At 45.0% G+C, this 22738-nt stretch overlaps 1 protein-coding gene across 1 annotated transcript in view; it reads left to right on the plus strand.

The window, feature by feature from the left end:
• Nucleotides 1-22738, plus strand: part of LAMA3 (laminin subunit alpha 3) — a 264171-nt gene that overhangs the window by 97683 nt on the left and 143750 nt on the right. The window contains exons 9-14 of the mRNA XM_055129258.1: nt 377-467; nt 3031-3162; nt 4553-4615; nt 13688-13822; nt 19476-19613; nt 22265-22311. Coding sequence (XP_054985233.1) covers nt 377-467; nt 3031-3162; nt 4553-4615; nt 13688-13822; nt 19476-19613; nt 22265-22311 — 606 coding nt within the window. The remainder of the gene's footprint in view (nt 1-376; nt 468-3030; nt 3163-4552; nt 4616-13687; nt 13823-19475; nt 19614-22264; nt 22312-22738) is intronic.

Raw genomic sequence — 22738 nt, forward strand, 5'->3', positions numbered from 1 at the left:
TCACTAAGTCAATGATGGTTGGAGAGTTGCTTGGGATGGATAATGTGTACTAAAAGTAGATAAAGGACCAAATATGATGGGCTCTCAGTATCTGCATTGCAAACCATAATACCCAAAAGTAGAGAGAGAATAAGAGGTAAATTGTCTGCTATAGAGGCAGGGGGAGAGGTGGGATGGGGCGGGAGAGGCATACTGGGGTCATTGGTGGTGGAAAATGTACACTGGTGGAAGGATGGGTGTTTGATCATTGTATGATTGAAACTCCAACATGAAAGCTTTGCAACTGTATATCACAATGATTCAATTAAAAAAAAAGCATCTCCAGTGCTCTTCCTTCAAAGCACTTTTAAAAATTTATTTCTTTTTATTTTTTCAGCACAATACAGCTGGCATAAACTGTGAGAAATGTGCAAAGGGCTATTATCGCCCATATGGTGTCCCAGTTGATGCCCCCCACGGCTGTATCCGTAAGTCACATCACAACTTGGGGGGTCTCAGACAATGCAGACTCCTTTAGGGAGATGCTCAGGCCAAATTCTGATGGGAAGATCCCTGATCCCTTGCTCTTATTTCATTTGATTGGTTCTACTCTCTACTTGTATAATCTCAGGCAGTTACAGTTTCTATAATGCTCAGATTTCTTCTATAGAAATGAAAATTATAATATGGTTCCCATGATTAACTGAAATTTCACCACCAACACCTAGGAAAATACTTAATATTGAACTTGTCATATACTAGACTTGAAATAAACATTAGTCATTCTTGGTTGTTTTGATATTTTTCTATAATTGACAATATAATTTCAGATGTTATCAGAATTAGCATCAAGACACTATAGTAGTGATTTCACAAATATTTAATGAAGGTTTTAATATCTAAACTAGCTCTGATTTATTAGGCACCACATTTAGATTGCTCAAATACTTCCACAAATGTTTCATTTAATTGCCATAACAAACCGCTCAGTTTTGATTCTCCTTTTTAGATATGGAGAAACCAAAGAGTCTGATAAATGAAATATTTTGATCAAGAGAGCAAAACCATTGTGTGATAGGGTACAAGATATGGTCAGTTTCTGTTTGACTTCATACTACATCTTTCAGATAGAAAAATAACCTTGATGTTTCCCTGTGAGATGATCAGTTTAGGTTAGATCATGGACTTTGCTCTCTGGATATCACTCATACAGTTCGCTTGGTGCTCTGTGTGTCACAGTTGGAAAGCAATTCCAGTCCTGCTGTTGGCCTCTGTGCTCACCAACTCCTCACACTTACTTGTCACATAAATTAACATTGAGGGTATCCAAATCCATAAAATGCCTCTGTTAAGTACATTCTAAGTTGTTAATATATGTTCCTGCTTCTCCTTTTCCTTCTACATCCTGCCATGAATGATGTCCATCACCTTCTGTACCCAAAAGGATAGGCAAAGGAAATAGGCCATCTTCAACAGAGGCTCACCTGGTTAGGAATCTGAACTCTCCACTTTCCTAGCTTCTTTTCTTATTACTAACATGATTTCAAATAAATACTATTGGTGTTGCTTTCAGAATCCACAGGGTGCATAGCTTCTAAATAAATTAAGCAAAGGATGTTAAGAGAAGCAGGCTGAAGCAATGCTAATCACTTCTAGCTTCCCTTATCTCCAGAATCTTCAGAAACCATGAATTCAGCTGAGCTAGGACAGTGTTTTCTCTGCCAGGTGAAAAGAAGCATCCAAGTCCAAGGTCACTAAACCGAAGTATGGCTCTTTGAAATGCAAACCTGACATTTATGTTGATTGCAGGAACTTCAATAAGCTATATCATTTAGACACCTCGAGGTGGGGGTACAAATCTTAGTATGGTATCCACAGATTACATATTCATGTTTAGGCACCCCACACTTGTGCCTTTATGACAGCTGTAACATGATCATACCTACATGGAAATTCACAGTTGGCCTGTGTCCAGGAGAGACTGTTCCAGGCATCTCCTATAGGAGCTCCAAGCACCCACTGACAGCCCTCCCACAGCAGTTTGTGCAGACTCTGCTTCTGGCCCAGTGCTCTGGGCAGCACTCAATGTAACGAGAGGCATTCCTGAGCATTTCTCCTCAGGGGGAATTAAAGCTTCTCCTTGACGGCCCATGAGGTTTCATGTGATCCATCTACCAAGGCAAAAATAGAAGATGGACTGTGTGTGCTTGGCCAGGATGACTGCAGACCAGTGATAAAACATAACACTAGGAGCACTGGGAATATGTGCCTTATTATTTTTATTTATTTTATTAATGATTAAGGCACCTTGACTTATGTATTTATTTTGTAGTTAAGTTTCGGGACCTCGATGTTCTAGCATCAGTCCCACCACCAGTGTAGACTTCCTGCGACCAGTGTCCCCAGATTCCCTCCTCTCCCCCATTTTAAAGTTTGGTGGTTGTCGTTTGGATCTTATGATTGCAGTATTGTTGTCTCTTTATTTATACGTATATCTCTATTAAAATAGAGATATTCACACATATACCTGCACTACACCTCTATGCCAACAATATGCTTGAGACCCCTGAAACCTTCCCCTGTTAACTTCCATCCATCTCTTCTTACTCCTCCACCTCAGTTTCTTTTCTTTTCTTTCCTGTCCTTTCCATTTCTATAATGTAGGGTCAAGGACAAACTGAGTACTCCCCCACCTTTGAAACAATGCATTCCCTCCTCCTGTTATTCTACATACAACAAATTTGTGAAGTCACCCAGGTTTTGTCCTTCTCTCGGCTCACTTCAGTTAACATGATAATCTCCAGTTCCTTCCAAGTTGCAGTGAATTGCATGATCTCATCCTTCCTGGCAGCTGCATACTATTCCATGGTGTACATCTACCATACTTTCATCATCCACTCATCTGTTTGGGTCACCTAGATCAACTCCATATCTTAACTGTTGTGCTGAGTGTTGCCATGTGTTTGCACATGTCCTTTTGAATGAATGTTTTTGTGTCCCGGAGGTAACATGTGCCTTAGTAAGTGCAGCAAAGCCTGGGATTTCTCTTAGCTTGCAGCTGTAACCCTGAGCATGCGGAGGACTGCGAGCAGGGCTCTGGCCGCTGCACCTGCAAGCCGAATTTCAGCGGAGACAACTGTGAGAAGTGTGCCACTGGATACTACCGATACCCCGCGTGCTTGAGTAAGTCCCTGCTGTGGAGTGATGAGTCTGTCTTCTTGGCACACAGCTGCCCTGAGTGCCTGGGGGCCCTGGCAGATAAGGCCGGCATGGGGTGGAGGGGTGGCATCTAACAGATTGAAGTGGGTCCAGGAAGATTCCTAGTCAGGTGCACCCTGTTGAAGATGGCCCTTTCCTTTGCCTATTCTTTTAGGCACAAGAAAATAATGGAAGTAATTTATGGGATGATGTGAAAGAAAGAGAAGAAGCAGGAACATATTTTAATATCTAGTGTCCTACTTTATAGGATAACTAATATTATGACTTATTTTTAAAGAAACCATTTGTTTTCTTTTTGGATTACACCCAGGGGTTACTTCTGGCTGTGTACTCAGGAATTACTCCTGGCGATGCTCAGGGGACCATATGGGATGATGGGAATTGAACACTGGTCCGGCTGTGTGCAAGGCAAATGCCCTACCCGCTGTGCTACCGCTCCAGCCCCAAAGAAACCAATTTTTAAGCCCAAATATAGTAACATTAAGTCAGGGGTTAGTTGATTTAAAATGTGTGTTTAATTAAAAAATCTGCTGTTAGTAGATCAAGACTGGGTAGAAATTACATGTGCCTTTTTAATGGGAAAAAAACACAAAAGGAAACCTGAAATCATTCTATGACAAAGTTTTTGGGAAAAAGCCTGAAATAAAACACTTTTAGAAAATGAATCACCTTTACATTAGAAAAAACAAAACAATGACAATGTAAAGGAAACCAAGGCTTGGACTGAGACTCAGTTATTGTGTGCTCCAAGCATCAATTTCTGTTAATATAAAAATCAGAGTGCTGACATTCTGGTCTCACTCACTAGATACAGTTTTGCATATAAAAATCTTGGCCTTTGGGGGCTGGAAAAAAAATCGACCCAGGTTCGATTCCCAGCATCTCATATGGTCCCCTGAGCACTGCCAGGAGTGATTCCTGAGTGCATGAGCCAGGAGTAACCCCTGTGCATCGCCAGGTGTGACCCAAAAAGCAAAAATTAATAAATAAATAAATAAATAAATAATAAAATATAAATCTTGGCCTTGGGGCTAGAGCAACAGCACAGCAGGTAGGGTGTTTGCCTTGCACGCGGCTGACCCGGGTTCGATTCTCAGCATCCCATATGGTCCCCTGAGCACCGCCCAGAGAAATTCCTGAGTGCAGAGCCAGGAGTGACCCCTGTGCATCGCCAGGTGTGACCCAAAAAACAAAACAAACAAACAAAAATCTTGGCCTTTCTTTAAGCCAGCCTCCACCTGCTGCTCTCCCCCAGGTATAACAAGTTTCCTTCTAGTTAGTACCAGTTTAAAGTTTCTACTTTATTGTCTCCTTAGCCCCTCTCTATTTTGTAATAAACTAGTTTTCTCCCTAGGAATTCCCATTGCATCTATTTCTACTCCAAATCCAGAAGATCCCATAGCTGGGGATATAAAAGGCAAGTATCCTCTCTTTTGGTTTCACTCCAGTACAAATTTATGCTCCGTATTCTTCCCCTGTTTCCTATGCACATGGCTTTGTTCAAGTCTTTCTTGGTGGAGCATTTTGGGGGCCTCCTATTTGAGCTCTTCACCCCGTGCCATTCTCTTCTCCAGTCTTTCCTTTCCAGTGGCAGTGACTGACTCAAGACACTAAACAGAGCTGAGATGGATTTATCACTAGTTTGCTCGGGCATCTTCAGTGGCTCTCAGTTGCCTACTGTCATACTTAGGCTCTCCAAAAAGAGACCCTGAGGGGCTGGAGTGATAGCACAGCGGGTAGGGCATTTGCCTTGCATGCGGCCAACCCAGGTTCGATTTCCAGCATCCCGTATGGTCCCCGCAGCACCGCCAGGAGTAATTCTGAGTGCAGAGGTAGGAGTAAACCCTGTGCATTGCTCGGCGTGACCCAAAAAGCAAAAAAAAAAAAAAACCCAAAACAAGAAGACACCCTGAGAAAAGAAATTAAGAGCATGCAACTTACTCTGGGGGCAGGAGTATATGCACTTAACCAAAGAGAGAGTGTGCATGGTGTGAATATAGAAAGAGGGGAAGGGAGGGGAATGGAGGGAAGCTTCTGGGATGAGCTCTGAGGCCCTCATCAGCCACACCAAAGGCCCAGACTCTTACCCTGGAGTCACCAGGATAAGAGTCACCACTCTTACCCTGGAGGAGCCAGAGCAATGGAGACTTTTGCCCAAAGAATGAGATGACATTAGATCTTTGTGGCCACTGTGTTTAAAACCACCTGTTAGGGGAGAAGAGAGGAATTAGGAAGTGATTGCAACAGTGTACAAGGAAGAGACCAGGGTTCCTTCCTTGTAGAAAATGTCAGCAGAGACAACAGGAAGCAGACAGACAGATTATAGAACCAGTCGGAAGGTAGAACCAGCAGTACTTAGGGGCAGGGGAGGGCACTGCTGAACAAGAAGTGGATTCTGAGAGAAAGAGGGTGGGGTGATAGCAAGGCCTTCCAAAGGACCAAGCAAGAAAGACTTTGTTGTTGATGAGCAGAGTATGATTGTGAAGGAAGAAATGGTGGCTGGTGTATATTAGTGGGCATTTTGTTCCGATGGTTCATTTGTTTCTCTTTGAAATAAGAATCAAAGTGGTGGCAGAAAGTGAGGATAAGAGGGAGGAGGCCTTGGTGTGTGGGAGAGACTGTGAGAGTGGCTGGAATTGAGGGCTTGGTTATAATGCCATTCCGTTTTCCTTTTTTGTACCATGATGTATTTATTAGCTTGATCCCTTCCCAGGATGAGGACAGCAGCTGTGTGTCACTTGGGAACGAACAGTGGCTCTGCTAGACTTGATTTCTAATTCCACAGAACCTACCATGGTATCCTGCCCATAATGGGCACCAGAAAGTGCTTTCTTAAATGTTTGCTCATTGACAGGAAAGCAAGTCAGTTTTTGAGCCCTGATTACAATACCGAGAGTTTCCTGCCCACATGGGAGAGCCTTGCAAACTCCCCGTGGTGTATTCAGATGCCAAATACAGTAACAATGATGGGTCTCATTCCCCTGACCCTGAAAGAGCCTCCAATGCGGCATCGGCATCATTGGGAAGGCCGAGTAAAGAGAGGCTTCTAAAATCTCAGGGCTAGGATGAATGGAGACGTTACTGAGACTGCTCAAGAAATTTGACAATCAACCGTATTACAACACACATGTCTGGTTTCTTCCACAAGAATGTTTTAGATCTCAAACTTACAGTCTGTTTATAGTCATCTCTTTGTTAGTCAGCTCTCTGTTCTCCAGTAGACTAGTGGTGACTTCAGGAAAAGAAATCTAATTGAACTTGAAGGAAAATTCAGACATCTGTTACAAAATAGTAGGGAAGCCTTAGAACATAGCCTCAAGGAAAAGAGCTTTCAATTAGTGGGCTAGATTTATTTGGGAATTTGTATACACAGATAATCCACTTCAATTTGGTCTTCTATTAATGAATTTTCAAAACACACAATGTGGGGCTTAACCCCTGGCAGTGAACATTAAAAACACAAACATCTCTACTGCCAGAAGAGAGACAGCCCTGGATAACACCATATTCCCTCTCATGCCTGAGCATTTGGGGTTGAGGCCACACATAGCAGTTCTCTGTCACCACTGAGGATTTTGATGCTTTAACATGTATTTATTTCTACCAGCTTTCATGTTTTCTACAATATAGTTTTTAATCAGAGTTATACTTTAGGATCTCTTGCTTTTACAAAATATATTCCTCCATGTATCTAAGATCTTAATCTATATTTCCAGGAGTGATGCCCAGGCATGTATTCTGAATGTGTTTTACTGGAGATTTTGATAGATGACTCACCTCAGGAAACACTTCTATATTAGTAGAAATTTTTAGCTAGCATTTGTCCTGCAAAGGTATTAGCAGTTGCCCTGCAAACAGTATTTTTGGCTTTGTGGGCAGAGTTGACAACAGTCTATTTTGCTGATACACATAACATAAGCAGTCAGAGACAACATGTAATAAAGGAGCTGTGCTATGTTCTGATAAAGCTGTGTTTGTGAAAACAGAGATGGACTTGACCCTCAGGCGATATTTTATAGATGTTGGAGTAGTGTCAGAATCTCTGGGTTTGGGAGTTCACACTCAGTCAGGACATTGCATTGGGTGATTTTAATGAGTTGCCAAGATCGACTATCACTGTGCAAGAAAATCTATATGCTTAATTACAAGCACTGAAGAGTACGAGCAAAAAATAAATAAATAAATAAAACTATTTTTTGTATATCAGAATGTTTTTATCCTATTAAAAACACTAAATAGTAATAGGATTTTTAAAGTGATCATTTATAGCCACCTAAGGTTTTTTTTTTTTAGTCAAAGCATAAATAGATATATCTTCCAGGATTCCCTTCTAAAGTGACAACATCCACAGACATATATTCTGGAATAGCATTAAACTCCTAAACACTCTTTTTCTCTAATTTCAGACTAAGAGCAATGTCAAGCAAGTGAACTATTGCTAGATGGTTCTAGAAAGATATTTTAAGAGACTAACAAAATCTTGGGATGAAAAATGATAATGAGATATTACTGCACATCCGCAAGAATGACCCACTTCAAAAAATTCCAGAAGTGACTAATGCTGGCAGGGATGTGGGGAAAGGAAGCCCTTATCTATTGTTTGTGAGACTTAGATCTGGTTCTGTCTCTATAGAGAACAATATGGAGATTTCTCAAAAAAATTAATAATTGAGAAATTATACTTTTTAGTATCTACTGTATCACTGTCATCCCATTGCTCATCGATTTGCTCGAGCAGGCACCAGTAACGTCTCCATTGTGAGACTTGTTACTGTTTTTGGCATATGGAATACGTCACAGGTAGCTTGTCACGCTCTGCCATGTGGGCGGGATACTCTTGGTAGTTTGCCGGGCTCTCTGAGAGGGGGTGGAGGAATAGAACCCGGAGTCGGCCGAGTGCAAGGCAAACATCGTACCAGCTGTGCTATTGCTCCAGCCCAATATAATTTAGTTCTATAATTTAGTATCTACACCAATATAACTTAGTATCTACCCCAATATAAAATATAACAACATTAATTTGAGAAGATATGTGCTCTCCTCAATGTATCACTCTACACAGTAGCCAAGATCTGGAAGAAACCCATGTCTGCAACAACATATGAGTAGATAAAGGAAACTATGGGATAAGGGATATAATGTGGAGAACACTTGCCTTGAATGTGTGAAGCCTGCATCTTGAGTCCAGGCACCATTTTAAAAAAGTTTTTTGTTTTTACATATGTACAAACACACAACACAGGATACTACTTAACTATAAGAAATGAACTGGAGAAACAATAGTACAGCTGGTAATGTGCTGCCTTATATGCAGCTGCTTCAGGTTTGAACCCTGGCACCGCATCTGTATGGTCCTCAGAGTCCACCAGAAAAGATTACTGAATGTAGAGCCAGCAGTAAGGCCTGAGCACTACCAGGTATGGCCTACCTGACAAAGAAAAAGAAGAAGAGGAGAAAGAGGAGTGGTAGAAAGGGAAGGAGGAGGAGGAAGAGGAGGAGAAGAAGGAGGAGGAGGAGGAAGAGGAAGAAGAAGAACAAGAACAAGAACAAGAAAAGGAGGAGGAGGAGAAGGAAAAGGAAGAGGAGGAGAAGGAAGAGAAGAAGAGGAAGAAGAAATGGATGGTAACATGCTGAGTGAAGTAAGAGGAAGGACAAATAGCAAATTGTCTGACTTGCCTTCGGAGAGTAAAGAAACCTAGTAAGAGAACCAATGGCCAATGGTAACAGACCCTGAGAGTTCACCTTATAGAAATGAATATTCCAAGGGTATTTTGGTCAGGGGGTGTTGGCGATTTGGGGTTGGGGACAAGAAGAGACCTAGAGACAATGGCAGAATGATGTTGACACTCTGGTGGCTGGTGAGGTACAATGACTATGTATTCCTAAAATAGTAGCTCATTGTAAATCATGTTGCCTAAAAGAAAAAAAGAAATATTGGGATTATTAGGCAAAGATCCTGATGACATGGATGCCTAGGAGGAGACTTGCCAAGTATCATGAGGTGTTGATTCTCCCAATCCTTTGTAAGGAAGACTTGCCACTGATGGTGTGTCTGAGGAGGCCCCTGGGGCTGGGGACAAGCTAAGTCTAAGAGAGGCTGGGTGACATCCTGGGGAAATGTGCTTCTGTCCCTCCTCAAGCTGTGCTCTTCACCTGTCTGGCAGAGTGAGGCCGTCACAGTTGCCTCAGGAACTCAGACAGGGCTTGGAGACAGATGAGCAAGTTCTGGAATCTTGGTTTGGAGAAAGAGTAGAATTCAAGAAACAATGCTTACCAAAGAGATTTGTGGTTGTGGATATTTTTACCAAAGAGATGTGTGGCCAATGGATATTTAGCGTAGTCTTCATCTGTTAAACCTTTATGAAGTTGCCTGTATGTACTGGGCAATACCAAGGCCACTACCAGCTGCATCGTCCCTGCTTCTTGGGAGCTCCTGGTCCTGTGGGAAGCACACAGGTGAGCAGTGAACAGTGATGGTAGGAATTGATGCTATGTCTGGGCAACAGGAAACCCTGGGAGCTTGCAGGACTTTCTGACATGCTTTATTTTGCCCCATGTTGGGAGAAGACCTAGGACAGGAGATGCCAAGGAACCTTGGAGCTGATTCAGGGAAAGCAGAGAATCAGGACTAGATTGGAAGGGGTTGTCAGGTCCAGAGGTGCAGGATGCAGCGCACAGTTGCCCCTCATCTAAGAGGCCACTGCAACCAGGGGTCACCAGGGGGGCTCATGGCTTATTTGAATATGGATGATGCCAAGTTTCCAGCAAGTCACAGGAAGGCAGGTTGAGAAAACATTACTATTTTTTAGGTATGAGGTGGGTACTATTTTCTAGGTATATGTGGGCTCTTGGTAACCTAGAAGCTTTGGGGGTAGGAGGCTCCTCATGTTACACATGGCAGGGAGTTTGAAGTGTGTCTTAAAGCCTTTGGGTCACCTTTTTGAGGGACTTAAATTGGAAAGTGACATGACTGGCTTTTTGGGAAGACCAGTCTTGACACCAGGACAAAAAATAAATTGGAAGGGTCAAGATGGGAAGCCAACAGCCTTGTAGCGAGACTCAGAATAACCTTGGCCATGGGACTGAGGCCCTTAAGGGAGACGGTGGGACTCTGGGGGAGAGGGAGATGCCAGGAAGCCCACAGAGAGAATGTGAGCTGGGTGTGGTGGAGGGAGATGAGGGTGAGAAGCAGGGCTGCCGAGGCTTCTGGCTTTGCTACTGTGTGGGAGCTATTTGCTAGATAAAGAAGAGGAACAGTTGGAAAATAAATCTCATAACCAGAGTGTTTCTATTCCTAATTTTTATTTTGGTACCATGGTCAATAGTTTCAGGCACACAGTGTTCCAGCTCCACATCTACCACCAAGTGTCAGCATCCTTCCACCAATGACTCAATGAGGGACAACATTTTAAGTGCGCAGGCACGAGATGCTTTTAGTTTATAGGATTCTTTAGAGTTAAGCACCAACATAAAACCCAACTTTGTTACTGAATTCCCACCCTTGGTTTAATGCCAAGACTATAACTCATCACTTCCTTTCCATGCAGTGTTCTCAGCCTACAGGCCATGGCATTGTGACCTTGTGTGGTGGGGCTGGGGGCATGGTCAGAAAAGTGCCCATGCAAGTCATGGTTCCATGGTATCTCTTGTGATAAATGTGTTCTCAAACACAGCCAAGGCCCTGTGGACAAATTAGGACACTGATCAAGATAGACCTATGGTCAAGATAGAGATTATGCAGACTGTAAAGTCATTCTCATTGGTCTGATCTCTTCTTAACTATTGCATTGGAAAAATAGATGTATAATCTTGGTACTAATGTTTTATCTAAAGGGTAAAATAGTAAAGACTTAAGGAAAATTACTACAGAGTGGATTCAGGCTAACTTTTCAAATGATCTACGAAGCCCTACTTAAAAAATCTTTGGCTGGGAGAGTGCAATTAGGGCAGAGAAGGAGCCACTATGACAATAATAGTTGGAAATGATCACTCTGGACTAGGAGGTAAAGTGATATGCATGATATATCCTTTTAGTAACAGTACTGCAAGCCACAGTTCCTAAAAGGAGAAAGACAGAGACAGAGACAGAGACAGAGACAGAGACAAGAAAAGTGGCAGGGTGTCAGGCTGGCAGGTTGGGTCATGGATCAGGGGAGATGGGAGCAAAACTGGAGACATTGGTTGCGGGAAATATACACTGGTGAAGGGATAGGTATTGGAACATTGACTGAATCTCAATCACAGTTACATCTTTATAACTGTGTGATTCAATAAAACTGTATGATTCATGGTGATTCAGTAATAAAAATAAAAAATAATCCTTCCAAAGAACACCTTCCCTCCCTTGTAAAGTAGGTGGACCCAACTGAGTCTTTGGATCTTTCTAAATCTTCCTTCAGAACAGATTGTACATTTAAGTGCTAATGCTATTGCAGGGAATGTAGCTGCTTTGCTAAAAACAAAACTAGACTTTGAGGTCTGGAGAGAGCTCAGAGTGCTGAGTGCCCCCTGTGTCTGCTGGGGGCCTGAGTTTGGTCCTGGCCCCACTGCTGTCAGGCACTGAATCTTGCTCACTGTTGTCAGCACCCATATGGATCAAGTAGTCAGGCAAGAAGTGAGGGATCTCTGGACTGTCTGACATGCTTTGTTTTGCCCTATTCATCATTTGGGGGACTCCTCTTAGAGGGAACAGTGTCAAAGACATGCTGCATCCCCCAGATGAGTGAGCAGTCATGTATGATGGCGCCTCCTTGAGCCTCACAGTTGGGCACAAAGACATGTGAGCTGAATGTACCACAGAGCACAGAAGATGAGTGTAGTCCTGAGCACAGAGCTGGGAGTAGCTCCTGAGCACCCTTTATGGCCCCCAAATGAATAAACAAAAAAGGACACATGGATGTTTTAAAGATGCGATTATATAAGGGCTCCAGGGTGAGATACTACACTCTTCACACACTTTTCTCTAAGGAAACTATTTTGGATCATTTTTTTGTGGATTATTTATAAGAAGCAATATAAAATAACTTCTTTTGTATGGTGTCAGGATTGGTGTTGGAATATTGAATGTAATAAATTATTGTGAAAAACTTTAAAAATTAAAAAATAAACATGCGACTTGTATTTATATATGTATATGAATGTAAGATATGTCTAAACATGACTTTTAAAATCAGTTTTCAGTATAGATTTAGAATAATAGGAAGAACATGCAAAGGTTTTAGAACCTAGGCAGACTGGAGTTCAAATGGAGATTAATATTTCTGAGTAACTTTTTCCTCAGCTGAAAAAAGCTTACCGATAGTTGTGCATTCATAGCGAGCCAAACATGAACCATGTGTACATAAATATATATGATACATATGTATGTATATGTATGTTTGGTTTACGGGCCATATTCCACGTTGTTCAGGATTTACTCATAACTCTGCGCTTAGGGGTCACTCCTGAAAGGAACCAGGGACCATTTTTGGTGCTGGGGGCTAGACCTGAGGGGGCTGCCAGCAATGCAAGTACCTTACCCGCTAGACTGTCTCTCTGGCCCTGAGTGTTGTATTACTGAGACTCTTTGTTGAGGAGTAAGTGTGATGTCAGTTGGAGGAGCAGGCCCTGAGATAAACTGCTTCAATCTGATGTGTTTCACTCAGCCTTGCTAAGATGTTATCGATCATCCAGAACCTAATGGGCTAAAGCGATGTGGATTGCTCCTAATCTGAGTTGTTTGTCCGGGTTGGCTTTGGGTGGACTTGCTGAGCTTCTCTCTCCATGAGATTTGGCCAGCGGGTACCTCCTGCACTGATCTCAGGGGTCCCAAAGGATGAGCATGGAAACCCCAAAGTCTATTGTGACTTGGCTCAGATATTTCACAACTCATTCTGGTCATCCAGAGGAGTCATGAGGCCGGCGTGCGACTTCAGCAATGCCAAGGTGAAAGGCACGCAGTGGAGGCAGAGTCAGGTGCAGGGATGGGAGGTGCTGGCTTGTACAGCCGGAGAAGACTTTCCAAGGAGGAGCTGGGTTTGAACTTGTCCTGTGTGCTGGGGAGACCTCGGGCTGGAGGGTCAGGAGAAGCACCCCAAAGCCATATCTGATACACTGAAGACACATTAGGTTCTTTTCTTCGAAAAGACGGAAGTTAGAAGTAAGATTAATCTAAGATCATCATTAGATAGGAAACCTAGAAAATTGATATTTTGCTGAACAAGGCCTACACTAGAGGGGAAAATTTTGTTTGCCCAAAGGCATAGATTCCAAGATTGTAGCTGTTTGACCAAATCAAACCCAGCCTAGCTATCTCCTTCTGGCAGTCCCCGTTTTTCTGGATTGTTGGTTTTATTTCTTCTAAGGATATTGTTTTGGGGGACAGAAAGGCCCGTGAGCTGTAGGTGCCTCGTCACCTGTGTTTCCCCAGCAGGTGTGTGGGGGAGGGAGACAATGACCGGATCGGGGGCGGGGGAGGTCAGGCCCCGCCTGAGTGTCCTGTCCTTCCCAGGCTGTGACTGTGAGCTGGAAGGAGTGCTCCCAGAGATCTGCGATGCCCAAGGAAGATGCCTGTGCCGCCCTGGGGTGGAGGGCCCTCGGTGTGACGCCTGCCGCTCGGGGGCCTACTCCTTCCCCATCTGCCAAGGTAAGTGAGCTCAGGCTGGCCTCTCGGTGCCTTGTGGTGACTCTCGCCCTGAGCAGCAGCCTGCAGCCTGCGGTTCCCTGCGTGAGCCCCTGGCCTGGGTTCTGTGCATGTGCCCCTGGCCTGCGTGCCTGCACTGCAGGGCTGCCCCTCTCCTGGCTTCATCCCCTTCCTCCTCCCTCGTGGTGAAGGGCAGGGGGCTCTGAATCTGCTGCTTGAGGGCCAACCCTGGCCCTGAGAGCAGGTGGTTTCTGCCAGAGTTAGGAACCGGCCTGGCAGGATGGGCCCCAGAGGAGAGGAATTCATGTGTGGTGTGTGGGTGAGTGAATGAATGAATGAATGAATGAATGAATGAGTCTCTGGGAGTGCCGCTCCCTGACCTTCTCCACCTGAAGCCGTATTTCCTGCAGGTTGCCGCTTTAGATTTGAGCCACTAGGACTGAGAGAGTCCAGGAGGCTTCGACATTTTCTTTGAGATGGTTCTCTCCTCTGACTTTAGAGTTTGGGGGACAGCTTTTGGCACCTCTTTAAAATTCGCCTTGGAAGGGGCAGCATCCAGGTGAACTGCTGAGGCTTTGACTCACTGGAGTCTGAATTTGGCCTAGCGTCACCGCCTGAACGAGCGTTTTCATTTCTATTTCTTTTAGATGAGGTTGATTACTTGATTGTATTTTAGAATCCGGTCAATGTGGCCCCAAATGGTACATTAGGCAGTCTGGTATACAGAGGCCAAAAAATTATTATTATGGATCTGCTCTGTATTGCGTTAAGCACTGGAAAGATCTTGAAAACATTTTTTTTTAAAAAACCTTTTATGCTGTTCTTGCCAACTGCAGTCCTGCATTCATGTTTTGTATTAACTTAATTTAATACAGACTTCTCTAAGTTACAATGCCTTATTCTTCTCATTTTAATTTCAACTCACTCAAGTGCCCTGTCGTACTTTCTTGTAGGTAAATCAAGTCATAGATGGGAGGCCAGATTGGAGAATTGACTCTTTGTATTGATGACTTGTATTTTTGCTGGTGTTTGGTTTAGCTTTTACCTTTAACCACAGGATACATCTACACTTGGTTAAATTGTTCATTTGGGAGCTCGCTTTTCTCTTTCACTCCTCTCTCCCACCATTTGGTTTTCCTTTTCTTCTCCTCCTGCCCTTCACTCCCATCTTCCTCCTAAATTCTTCTTTTCCTCCTCTTCCTCTTCTTTCCATCTTCTTCCTTTCTTTTCCTGGAGCATCTTTCTAGTCACTGACTAAGGGTGATGTGGGCAGGAATGTGGACTCAGGTGGTCCTCCTGTGCGTGAACAGAAGGGACCTGAGAGCAGCTGCCAGCTTCACACTCCTCCCCCATGGGCTCTCAACTGTTCCTAGTGCAGTTTGCTAGATCTTTGAGTTGTACTGAAGATCTTTTATAGAAATCTCCTATGAATATGTTGCCAGCATGAGATTACCCTTCGGCTTGTCATCATAGTGGGTCAAATCAGACAAACTGGCCAAGAGGAGCAGACAAGTATAAAGGCTGCTGCAGGGCAAATGTCTGAGAAGCTCCTTGCTGAGCCCCCTGGGGCTTTCCAAGGGGAACTGAGCCCCCACAGCTGGGCATGCCTTGTCACCAAGTTCTGTGTGAGTTTGTCTTGAACTGGCAATTTATGTTTTGGGATTGTTTGTGTGCTAATTGCCCCCCACAGCCCCAGGGTCTAATGGAACAACTAGAAGTGGGGGGGGGGGAAGGGTGCAACTGGGGGAACTTTCTTTGTGTTTGCATAAAAAAGGTAGATTTCAAAAATAAGGGGGGGAATAATAATAAAATAATAAAATAAAATTAACATTCAGAATAGAATAAAAATTAAAAAGTGATGTGGAGTTCATGCCCAATTCATTCAGTTTAATCAATGGCTGAATAACTAGCAGTACTCCTACATTATTTTTTTTAAAAAAAGAGAAAAAAAAGAAGATAGATTTCAGGAAAGTGATTTTTTTTTCTGAAAAGGGAGTGGTAGGCGAATTTGCTTGGGAACCTCTGATTTAAACACTGAGATGGGGGTCAGAGAGATTATGCAGCCAGTAATATGTTGCCTTGCATTCAACTGACCTGGGTTCAATGCCCAGAACCCCGTATGTTTCCCCAAGCCCACCAGGAGTGATCCCTGAGCTGTGCCAGGAGCGAGCCCTGAGCACATCCAGGTATGATCCCTCCCCCAAAAAAAGACAAAACAAAACAAAAACAACCATTCCCACACCAACAGCAAAACAACAACAAAACGGATGTCCTCTTCTTGGAAAAAGATTTAGAATTTTCTTAAGTCGATCAGTTTATCCCAAGCCCAGTTTACTAGTTTCCTCACAGGTAAATAGTATCCGTACTCTGGAACTGAATACAGGCTTGGTGGCACTGACTTGGGAAGGTGCCTTCTTTTCCAACAGAAAGTTCCAAAGCCAGGGTGGTATGGACCCTCCTGAAACAAAAAGCTCGGCCTGCCTGATTGTTCCCATGTGTGTTCCCCTGTGAGCTTACTGACAGAAAGGTGTGTGTGTGGCGGGGGGAGGTGGCGGGGTATTCTCGAAGTTCACCCATCTGTAGCAGTAGTAGTGTGGGACTTCATGAGTGGGTGCCGAGAGTCTACACAGGGGCTGGACCTGTAGAGGGTTCTCTAGACTTCCTTACTTAACAGATAGATACTGGGCATGTGCCAGGTCTGGGAGGCAGAGATGAACACATGAGGCCAGCTACCTGCCTCCTGGGAACTTCCTGTCAACGCCTCACTAGTGGAAGCAAGTGTTTCAGAGCAAAAACTGTGAGGAGTAGATGGGAATGGCTCAAATCCTCAGTCCAAAGGACCTGGGCCAGAACAAGGCACAGAATAACAATATCTGTAGAGTCCACTGGCATTTCCAAGAGGGAGAAAAGGGCTGCCAATATTGGGGCTCGATTTGGGAGGTTGGCAACGTTCACTAATCTCTGGATTGAAAGTGGCATTGCAGTGCCAGATTGAATAACTCACCCACCGTTTTAAAACAAACACTCACTTTTAAAAAGTCTCTGTGTCTTTGTTCTCGCCTCCCTGGTCACACCCTGGGGCTGCAGGGGTCAGTGTTGAGGTCCCACCAGGGGCTGGCCAGAGCTGGCCTTGCCGAGCTTCCACCTTCCGCATTCACTTTCTCACAAAGGGAGTAGAAATGGCAGACGAGCTTATGGTAACCAACATTCTCCAGACAAACATAGCGCTGTGTATGTGTGAATGCACGTGTGTGTGTGAGTGTGTGTATGTGTGTGCACGCACGTGCATGCGTGTGTGTGAGTGTGTGTATGTGTGCGCGCGCGTGCATGCGTGTGTGTATGTGTGTGCGCGCGCGTGCATGCGTGTGTGTGTGAGTGTGTGTGTATGTGTGTGCGCGCGCGTGCATGCGTGTGTGTGAGTGTGTGTATGTGTGTGCGCGCGCATGCATGCGTGTGTGTGTGAGTGTATGTGTGTGCGCGCGTGCATGCGTGTGTGTGTATGTGTGTGCGCGCGCATGCATGCGTGTGTGTGAGTGTGTGTGCGCGCGTGCATGCGTGTGTGTGTGTATGTGTGCGCGCGCGTGCATGCGTGTGTGTGTGTGTGAGTGCATGCGTGCATATATGTATGTGTGCATGTGTGTGTGTGTGTGTGTGTGTGTGTGTGTTTAGAGAGAGATTTATTTTAAGGACTTGACTTAACTTGACTTATGCAGTTGTGGGGATTAACAAGTCTAAAACCTATAGAGCCAGCCTGCAGGCAGGAGACCCAGGAAGGACTGGTGCTGTAGCATGAGTCCAAAATCAACCTGGTGGCAGAATTCTTTCTTCCTTGGGAGTCTCAGTGTTCTCTTCAACTGATGGGACAAGGCCCAGCTACATGGAGGCACCCCCTCCATCTGCTCTACTCCAGGTTTACTAGCTCAGACACATCTGTGGAAATGCTGGTCCAGTCCAGGAACATCTAGATAGGTGAGCCCTGGTACCCAGCCAAGTAGACAATTATAATTCTCCATCATCGATCCAAGGAACATTTTCCCAGGAATCTGTGCATTGGTGGGGCCTTGATCTCTGCAGACAGACCTTGGGGAACACAGACCGTGAAAGGACACTGACCAGACTGGGGAGATAGCTAATGGGCTGGGGTTGGATCTCCAGCCTGCCAGGCCTGCTGCATCACTGGGCCCAATTGTTGTCTCATCCAACCTGTGCACTTACCATTTGTCATCGGTAGTGACTCTTGGGCCCCCTGAGCAATGCTTGGCAAGTTATTGCTCTGTCCCCGCCTCTGTCCCCCCTGCCCCTGCCCCAAGGAAGGAGATTGACTCGGATAGTAGCAAATCTGCATTCTGCCCTGCTGCCTGCCAAGAGAGATCAGACCCTGATGGTAAGAAGCATCAGACATGTGTCTTCATTCCTGGATTTAGTCTTCATGGGAGAAAGGGAATTGCTTCTTAGTAGGGCTGTAATTCTCTAGCCTCTCTTCTGTATGGGATCAGAATACGTTTTTCATTAGCATCACTAGGTGATGAGTAAACCTCACCTAGTCATGGTGCCATTGAACATGCAGTCAAAGGCTGTTGGTTGGATGGATGAGAAATGGGAGGATTGGGTAGGTGACAAATTCTTAGGTCTGCACCTACCTAACTGTCCCTGTCAAATTGTCTTGGGCAATTTGTAAGTGAGGAAGTTACCTCACTTCTCTTTTATTGGAGAAAGTTTATGACTTCAGTGACAACTTGGGTATGTGCTACCCTGATCGTTTTCACCAAAAGCATGATCATAAAGATTCATCACACATGGATCTGAGCTGAGTCCTGCCAGAAGAAAGAAATGGCTCTGTCTCATTCCTGTTGGTGCTCTGCCTCTGAGGCTTAGCAATGGTGTGTGTGTTTCTGTGTGCATGTGTGCGTGTATGTGTCTGTGTGTGTGAGAGAGAGAAAGAGAGAAAGAAAGAGAAAGAGAGAGAGAGTGAGTGAGAGAGATCCCAAAGAAACCTGCAAATAAATGCCAGAATTGGCATTAATCTTCCTGAGTCCTTTCTTTCCCAAGTCTTTAACTAGTGTGGAATTTTTACAACCTTGTGAACAATTAACCGTTGGTAATTGGTTCATTTTACTGGATACCATAAATAAAATGCAAAAGCCAGAGGTATTAACCCATTGATTTCCCATAAATGTGGCACGGGATTGTGTACAGAATACCTCCCCCAAAGTTGGATAATCACAATTAAAATGTAACTAATGGTGAACGCTTCCTCTGTGTTCATGGCAACCAGGTCAAGGGTGAAAGTGTGATAACATTCAGGAAGCAGATAATATCATTAGCTCCAGTTTCCAGAGCAGAAAACAAGCTCCCAGATACAAGCAGTGTGCCCATGATTGCATACAACTAAGTGGCAATGCTGGTCCCTGAATCCAGACGTGCCTGCCTCATAGACATCAAACCCCTTTCCAATAAGAAAGGCTCTAATAAGATATCCTGATCTAATAAGCGATGAAGCTGTACTTTCAGGTTCAGCTTCTATGTTTTTAATTAATTGATTTGCCTCTTGCAGAGCTGGGATGGAACAGGGCCCCACACTTATCTCCCGCAGGGCCACACCACGCGGGAAGCTGCCCCTTCCCTCCGGGCTCTAACCCAGGTTCTTCTTTCCCAGATTGCCAGTGCTCAGCCCTCGGCTCCTACCAGACTCCCTGCGACCCAGTGAGCGGCCAGTGTGCCTGCCGCCCGGGGGTCACAGGAAGACGCTGTGACCGGTGTCTCTCAGGAGCCTTTGACTTCCCCGACTGCCAAGGTAGGGAAGACCCCAGAGTGCCAAGGGCCAGGCGCCTGGGGTGTGTGTGTGCGTGCATGCGTGCATGCGTGTGTGTGTGCGTGTGTGTGTGTGTGTGCGTGTGTGTGCGTGCGTGTGTGTGTGTGTGTGTGTGCGTGCGTGTGTGTGTGTGCGTGTGTGTGCGTGTGTGTGCGTGCGTGTGTGTGTGCGTGTGTGTGCGTGCGTGTGTGTGTGTGTGTGTGTGTGTGTGTGTGTAGCATTACCTCTACCATGTTTGATCCTCGTTTGCCCGCTGGCTCTCCACTTTAATCTCACTGAGACACCCTCCTTCCGAAACCCAGAAGGGGTTTATTCTCTCCCCCCACCCCCTTTAGTCTTTATTTTATTTCTTCTCTTTATTGAGGTTCCATGCTTTACAACACTGGTCACGAGTTCCCGGCCTACATCATTCCAACCTCACCCCACCCCCAGAGTACCACTTCCTTTCACCAATGTCCCAACTGTCCCTTCCATCCACCCCCTACTCAACCCTCCAGCGTAGGGATTGGGCCAAATCTCCTATTCTGTTGCCTCTAGCCATTTGTTACTCCCTGACTGTGTATCCTTAGATGTCACACATGAGAGAGACCAGCCGGCAGTATCCCCATTTTTTCTGACTAACTTCACTCAGTATGACAACCCTCCAGTTCCTTCCAACAGTGGCAAATTGGATGATTTCAAAGGATTTCTTATGGAAATTCATTATTTCCATGTGTTATACGTGGGGTTCCTGATCCTGATCTCTGTGAAGATCAGAGTGTCAAAGCTGATCCCTTTGAGCTAAACAGTTCATTTCTTGTCCCCCTGCTTCTCTCTTTGCAGCATTCTTAGCTCCGATACTGGCTGCACTGTGGTCCCTGTCCCCAGCTGCTCTAGGGACCTCGGCTGGAGTCCCATGTTCCTCTCGCTGCTGGCCATGGCGATTGTGCCCTGGTACACCAGCATAGGAATGAGGGGAAGGAGGTGAATGAGAAACTATTAGGCTAAGAAAAAAAAATAGGGGCTTAAAGAGTGGGGCAGGCTGTGACTGGAACTCATCCTTCCACTGACCCAGTGAGAGGGACAGAGTCATCTTATGCCTGAGTCTTAGGATGTCTGAGGAATCACCCTCTGCTCTGTGCGTGCATCCCGCAGTCCCCAAGGCAGCTTGCCCTGTGGATGGCTTGAAAAGGCCCCTTTCTCTGCGCAGAGAGGTGTTTGCAGAATGCTGCCCACACACAGCGTGGCTTTCTCTGCAGGGCCTCTTATTCAGAGTCTCCCGAAGACAAAACCAGGCTTGCTCGCCATGGAAGAAGCCCACAGCTGAAGGGGGCTGCCCCCTTGAGAGAAGGTCTGAAGGGCCCTAGGATGCTCTTGGGGTGGGTCAGCTCTGCCTGGGGTAAGGAGTGGAAGGAAAGAGTCTGGTGGCACAGGCTGTGAGTGGCCACAACCCTTCTCCAGTCTTGGTGGCAATGCTGTCAGCCTGCAGGGGAGCAAAGACTGCCTCTGCCAGACCCGGACCACAGTGAGCTGGAAGGCTGTGTGGACCACTAAGGAAGAAAAAGATGAAGAGTCAAAGTGGAAAGAAAGAGAAAAGAGGGGCCAGGAATCAAGGGGAAAGCTGAAACAAACAAAGGCAAAAAGTTCAAAAGCAAGGGGCTGGAGTGATAGCATAGCGGGTAGGGCGTTTGCCTTGCACGCGGCCGACCCAGGTTCAAATCCCAGCATCCCATATGGTCCCCTGAGCACCGCCAGGAGTAATTCCTGAGTGCAGAGCCAGGAGTAACCCCTGTGCATTGCCAGGTGTGACCCAAAAACCAAAAAAAAAAAAAAAGTTCAAAAGCAAGATATTATGGGTATATTTAAGTTCTTCAGCAAACCAAATTTAGGACAGGCTCAGCTAACTCTCTTTATTTAATGCCATAGAAAAATAATTGAGATTTTGCAAATCTGTTTATTGAGAAGAGTGTATTGGGCTTGTAATATTATTAAACCAATGCAGGAAAGCAAAATAGTTAACTGTAGAAAAACTTTAGTACAGGTGAACTCTCAGGGGGCTGTTATGAATATGTCTTGATTAGCTAAAAAGAAAACCACATTTACAAATTAAGTGTATAACTGAAATTTTTGGTACAATGTTGCCCTCTTCTGGACAAACCTAAAGATACACAAAGTTTAGAATCTCTACCACTTTTTTCTTCATTATTAGACATCGATTATTAGTAGTAGGCAGGGAGTAGAGTTATTCTGTGGCAAAGGGATAACGTTGCTGAATGGCAAAGAGATTAAAGGTCTATGAAGGTTATTCAAGGTGACATATCCTAAAGTATGTGCTAAGTCTTTGCCCCCAACTATCAAAAACGTGTTAAATGCAGGGTCAGAGGAGTGGCTCAGTGGACAGGCTTTACATGCAGGTGGCCCCGGTTCTGTCTCTGGAGCCACACTGGTCTCCTGATTACTGCTGGGAGTGACCCCGGAGCACAGAGCTGGGAATAGCCTCTGGGCACTTCTGGGTGTGACTGCAAAAGCCAAAACAATGAAAATAAATGTGGATTCACTACTTAAAAAAAACACATAAAACCTAAAAAACGTAAAACATCAAAACAAGCCAAGTGATGTGGCAGGTATTTAAAATGTTTCTAAACCATTCACAGACTCCGGCAGTGCCTGTGACCCCGCGGGTACCCTCGACTCGAGCAGGGTAAGTGAGGCAGGAGGGAAGTTGCCGTTCGAACTGTTCTCCCTGTGCTTACCGAAGACTCACACATTTGGGACCTTCCAGAAATTAAAAATAAATGAAGTGAAGCCACAAGGCCAAGTTTCTTTTTTTTTTTTTTTTTTGCTTTTCGGGTCACACCCAGCGATGCTCAGGGGTTACTCCTGGCTTTGCACTCAGGAATTACTCCTGGCGGTGCTTGGGGGACCATATGGGATGCCGGGGATCGAACCCGGGTCGGCCGCGTGCAAGGCAAACGCCCTACCCGCTGTGCTATTGCTCCGGCCCCAAGGCCAAGTTTCTTAAAGAACCTTTGTTCTTTCTGTTTCAAATTCCATGCATATTATTGTGTATGTGGAGGGTGGAAAGGGAAGATTTGTTTAAACTGCTCACTCTAGAGTCCTAGGATTTA

Source organism: Sorex araneus, chromosome 2, assembly GCF_027595985.1.
Source record: "Sorex araneus isolate mSorAra2 chromosome 2, mSorAra2.pri, whole genome shotgun sequence".
Lineage (NCBI taxonomy): Eukaryota > Metazoa > Chordata > Mammalia > Eulipotyphla > Soricidae > Sorex > Sorex araneus.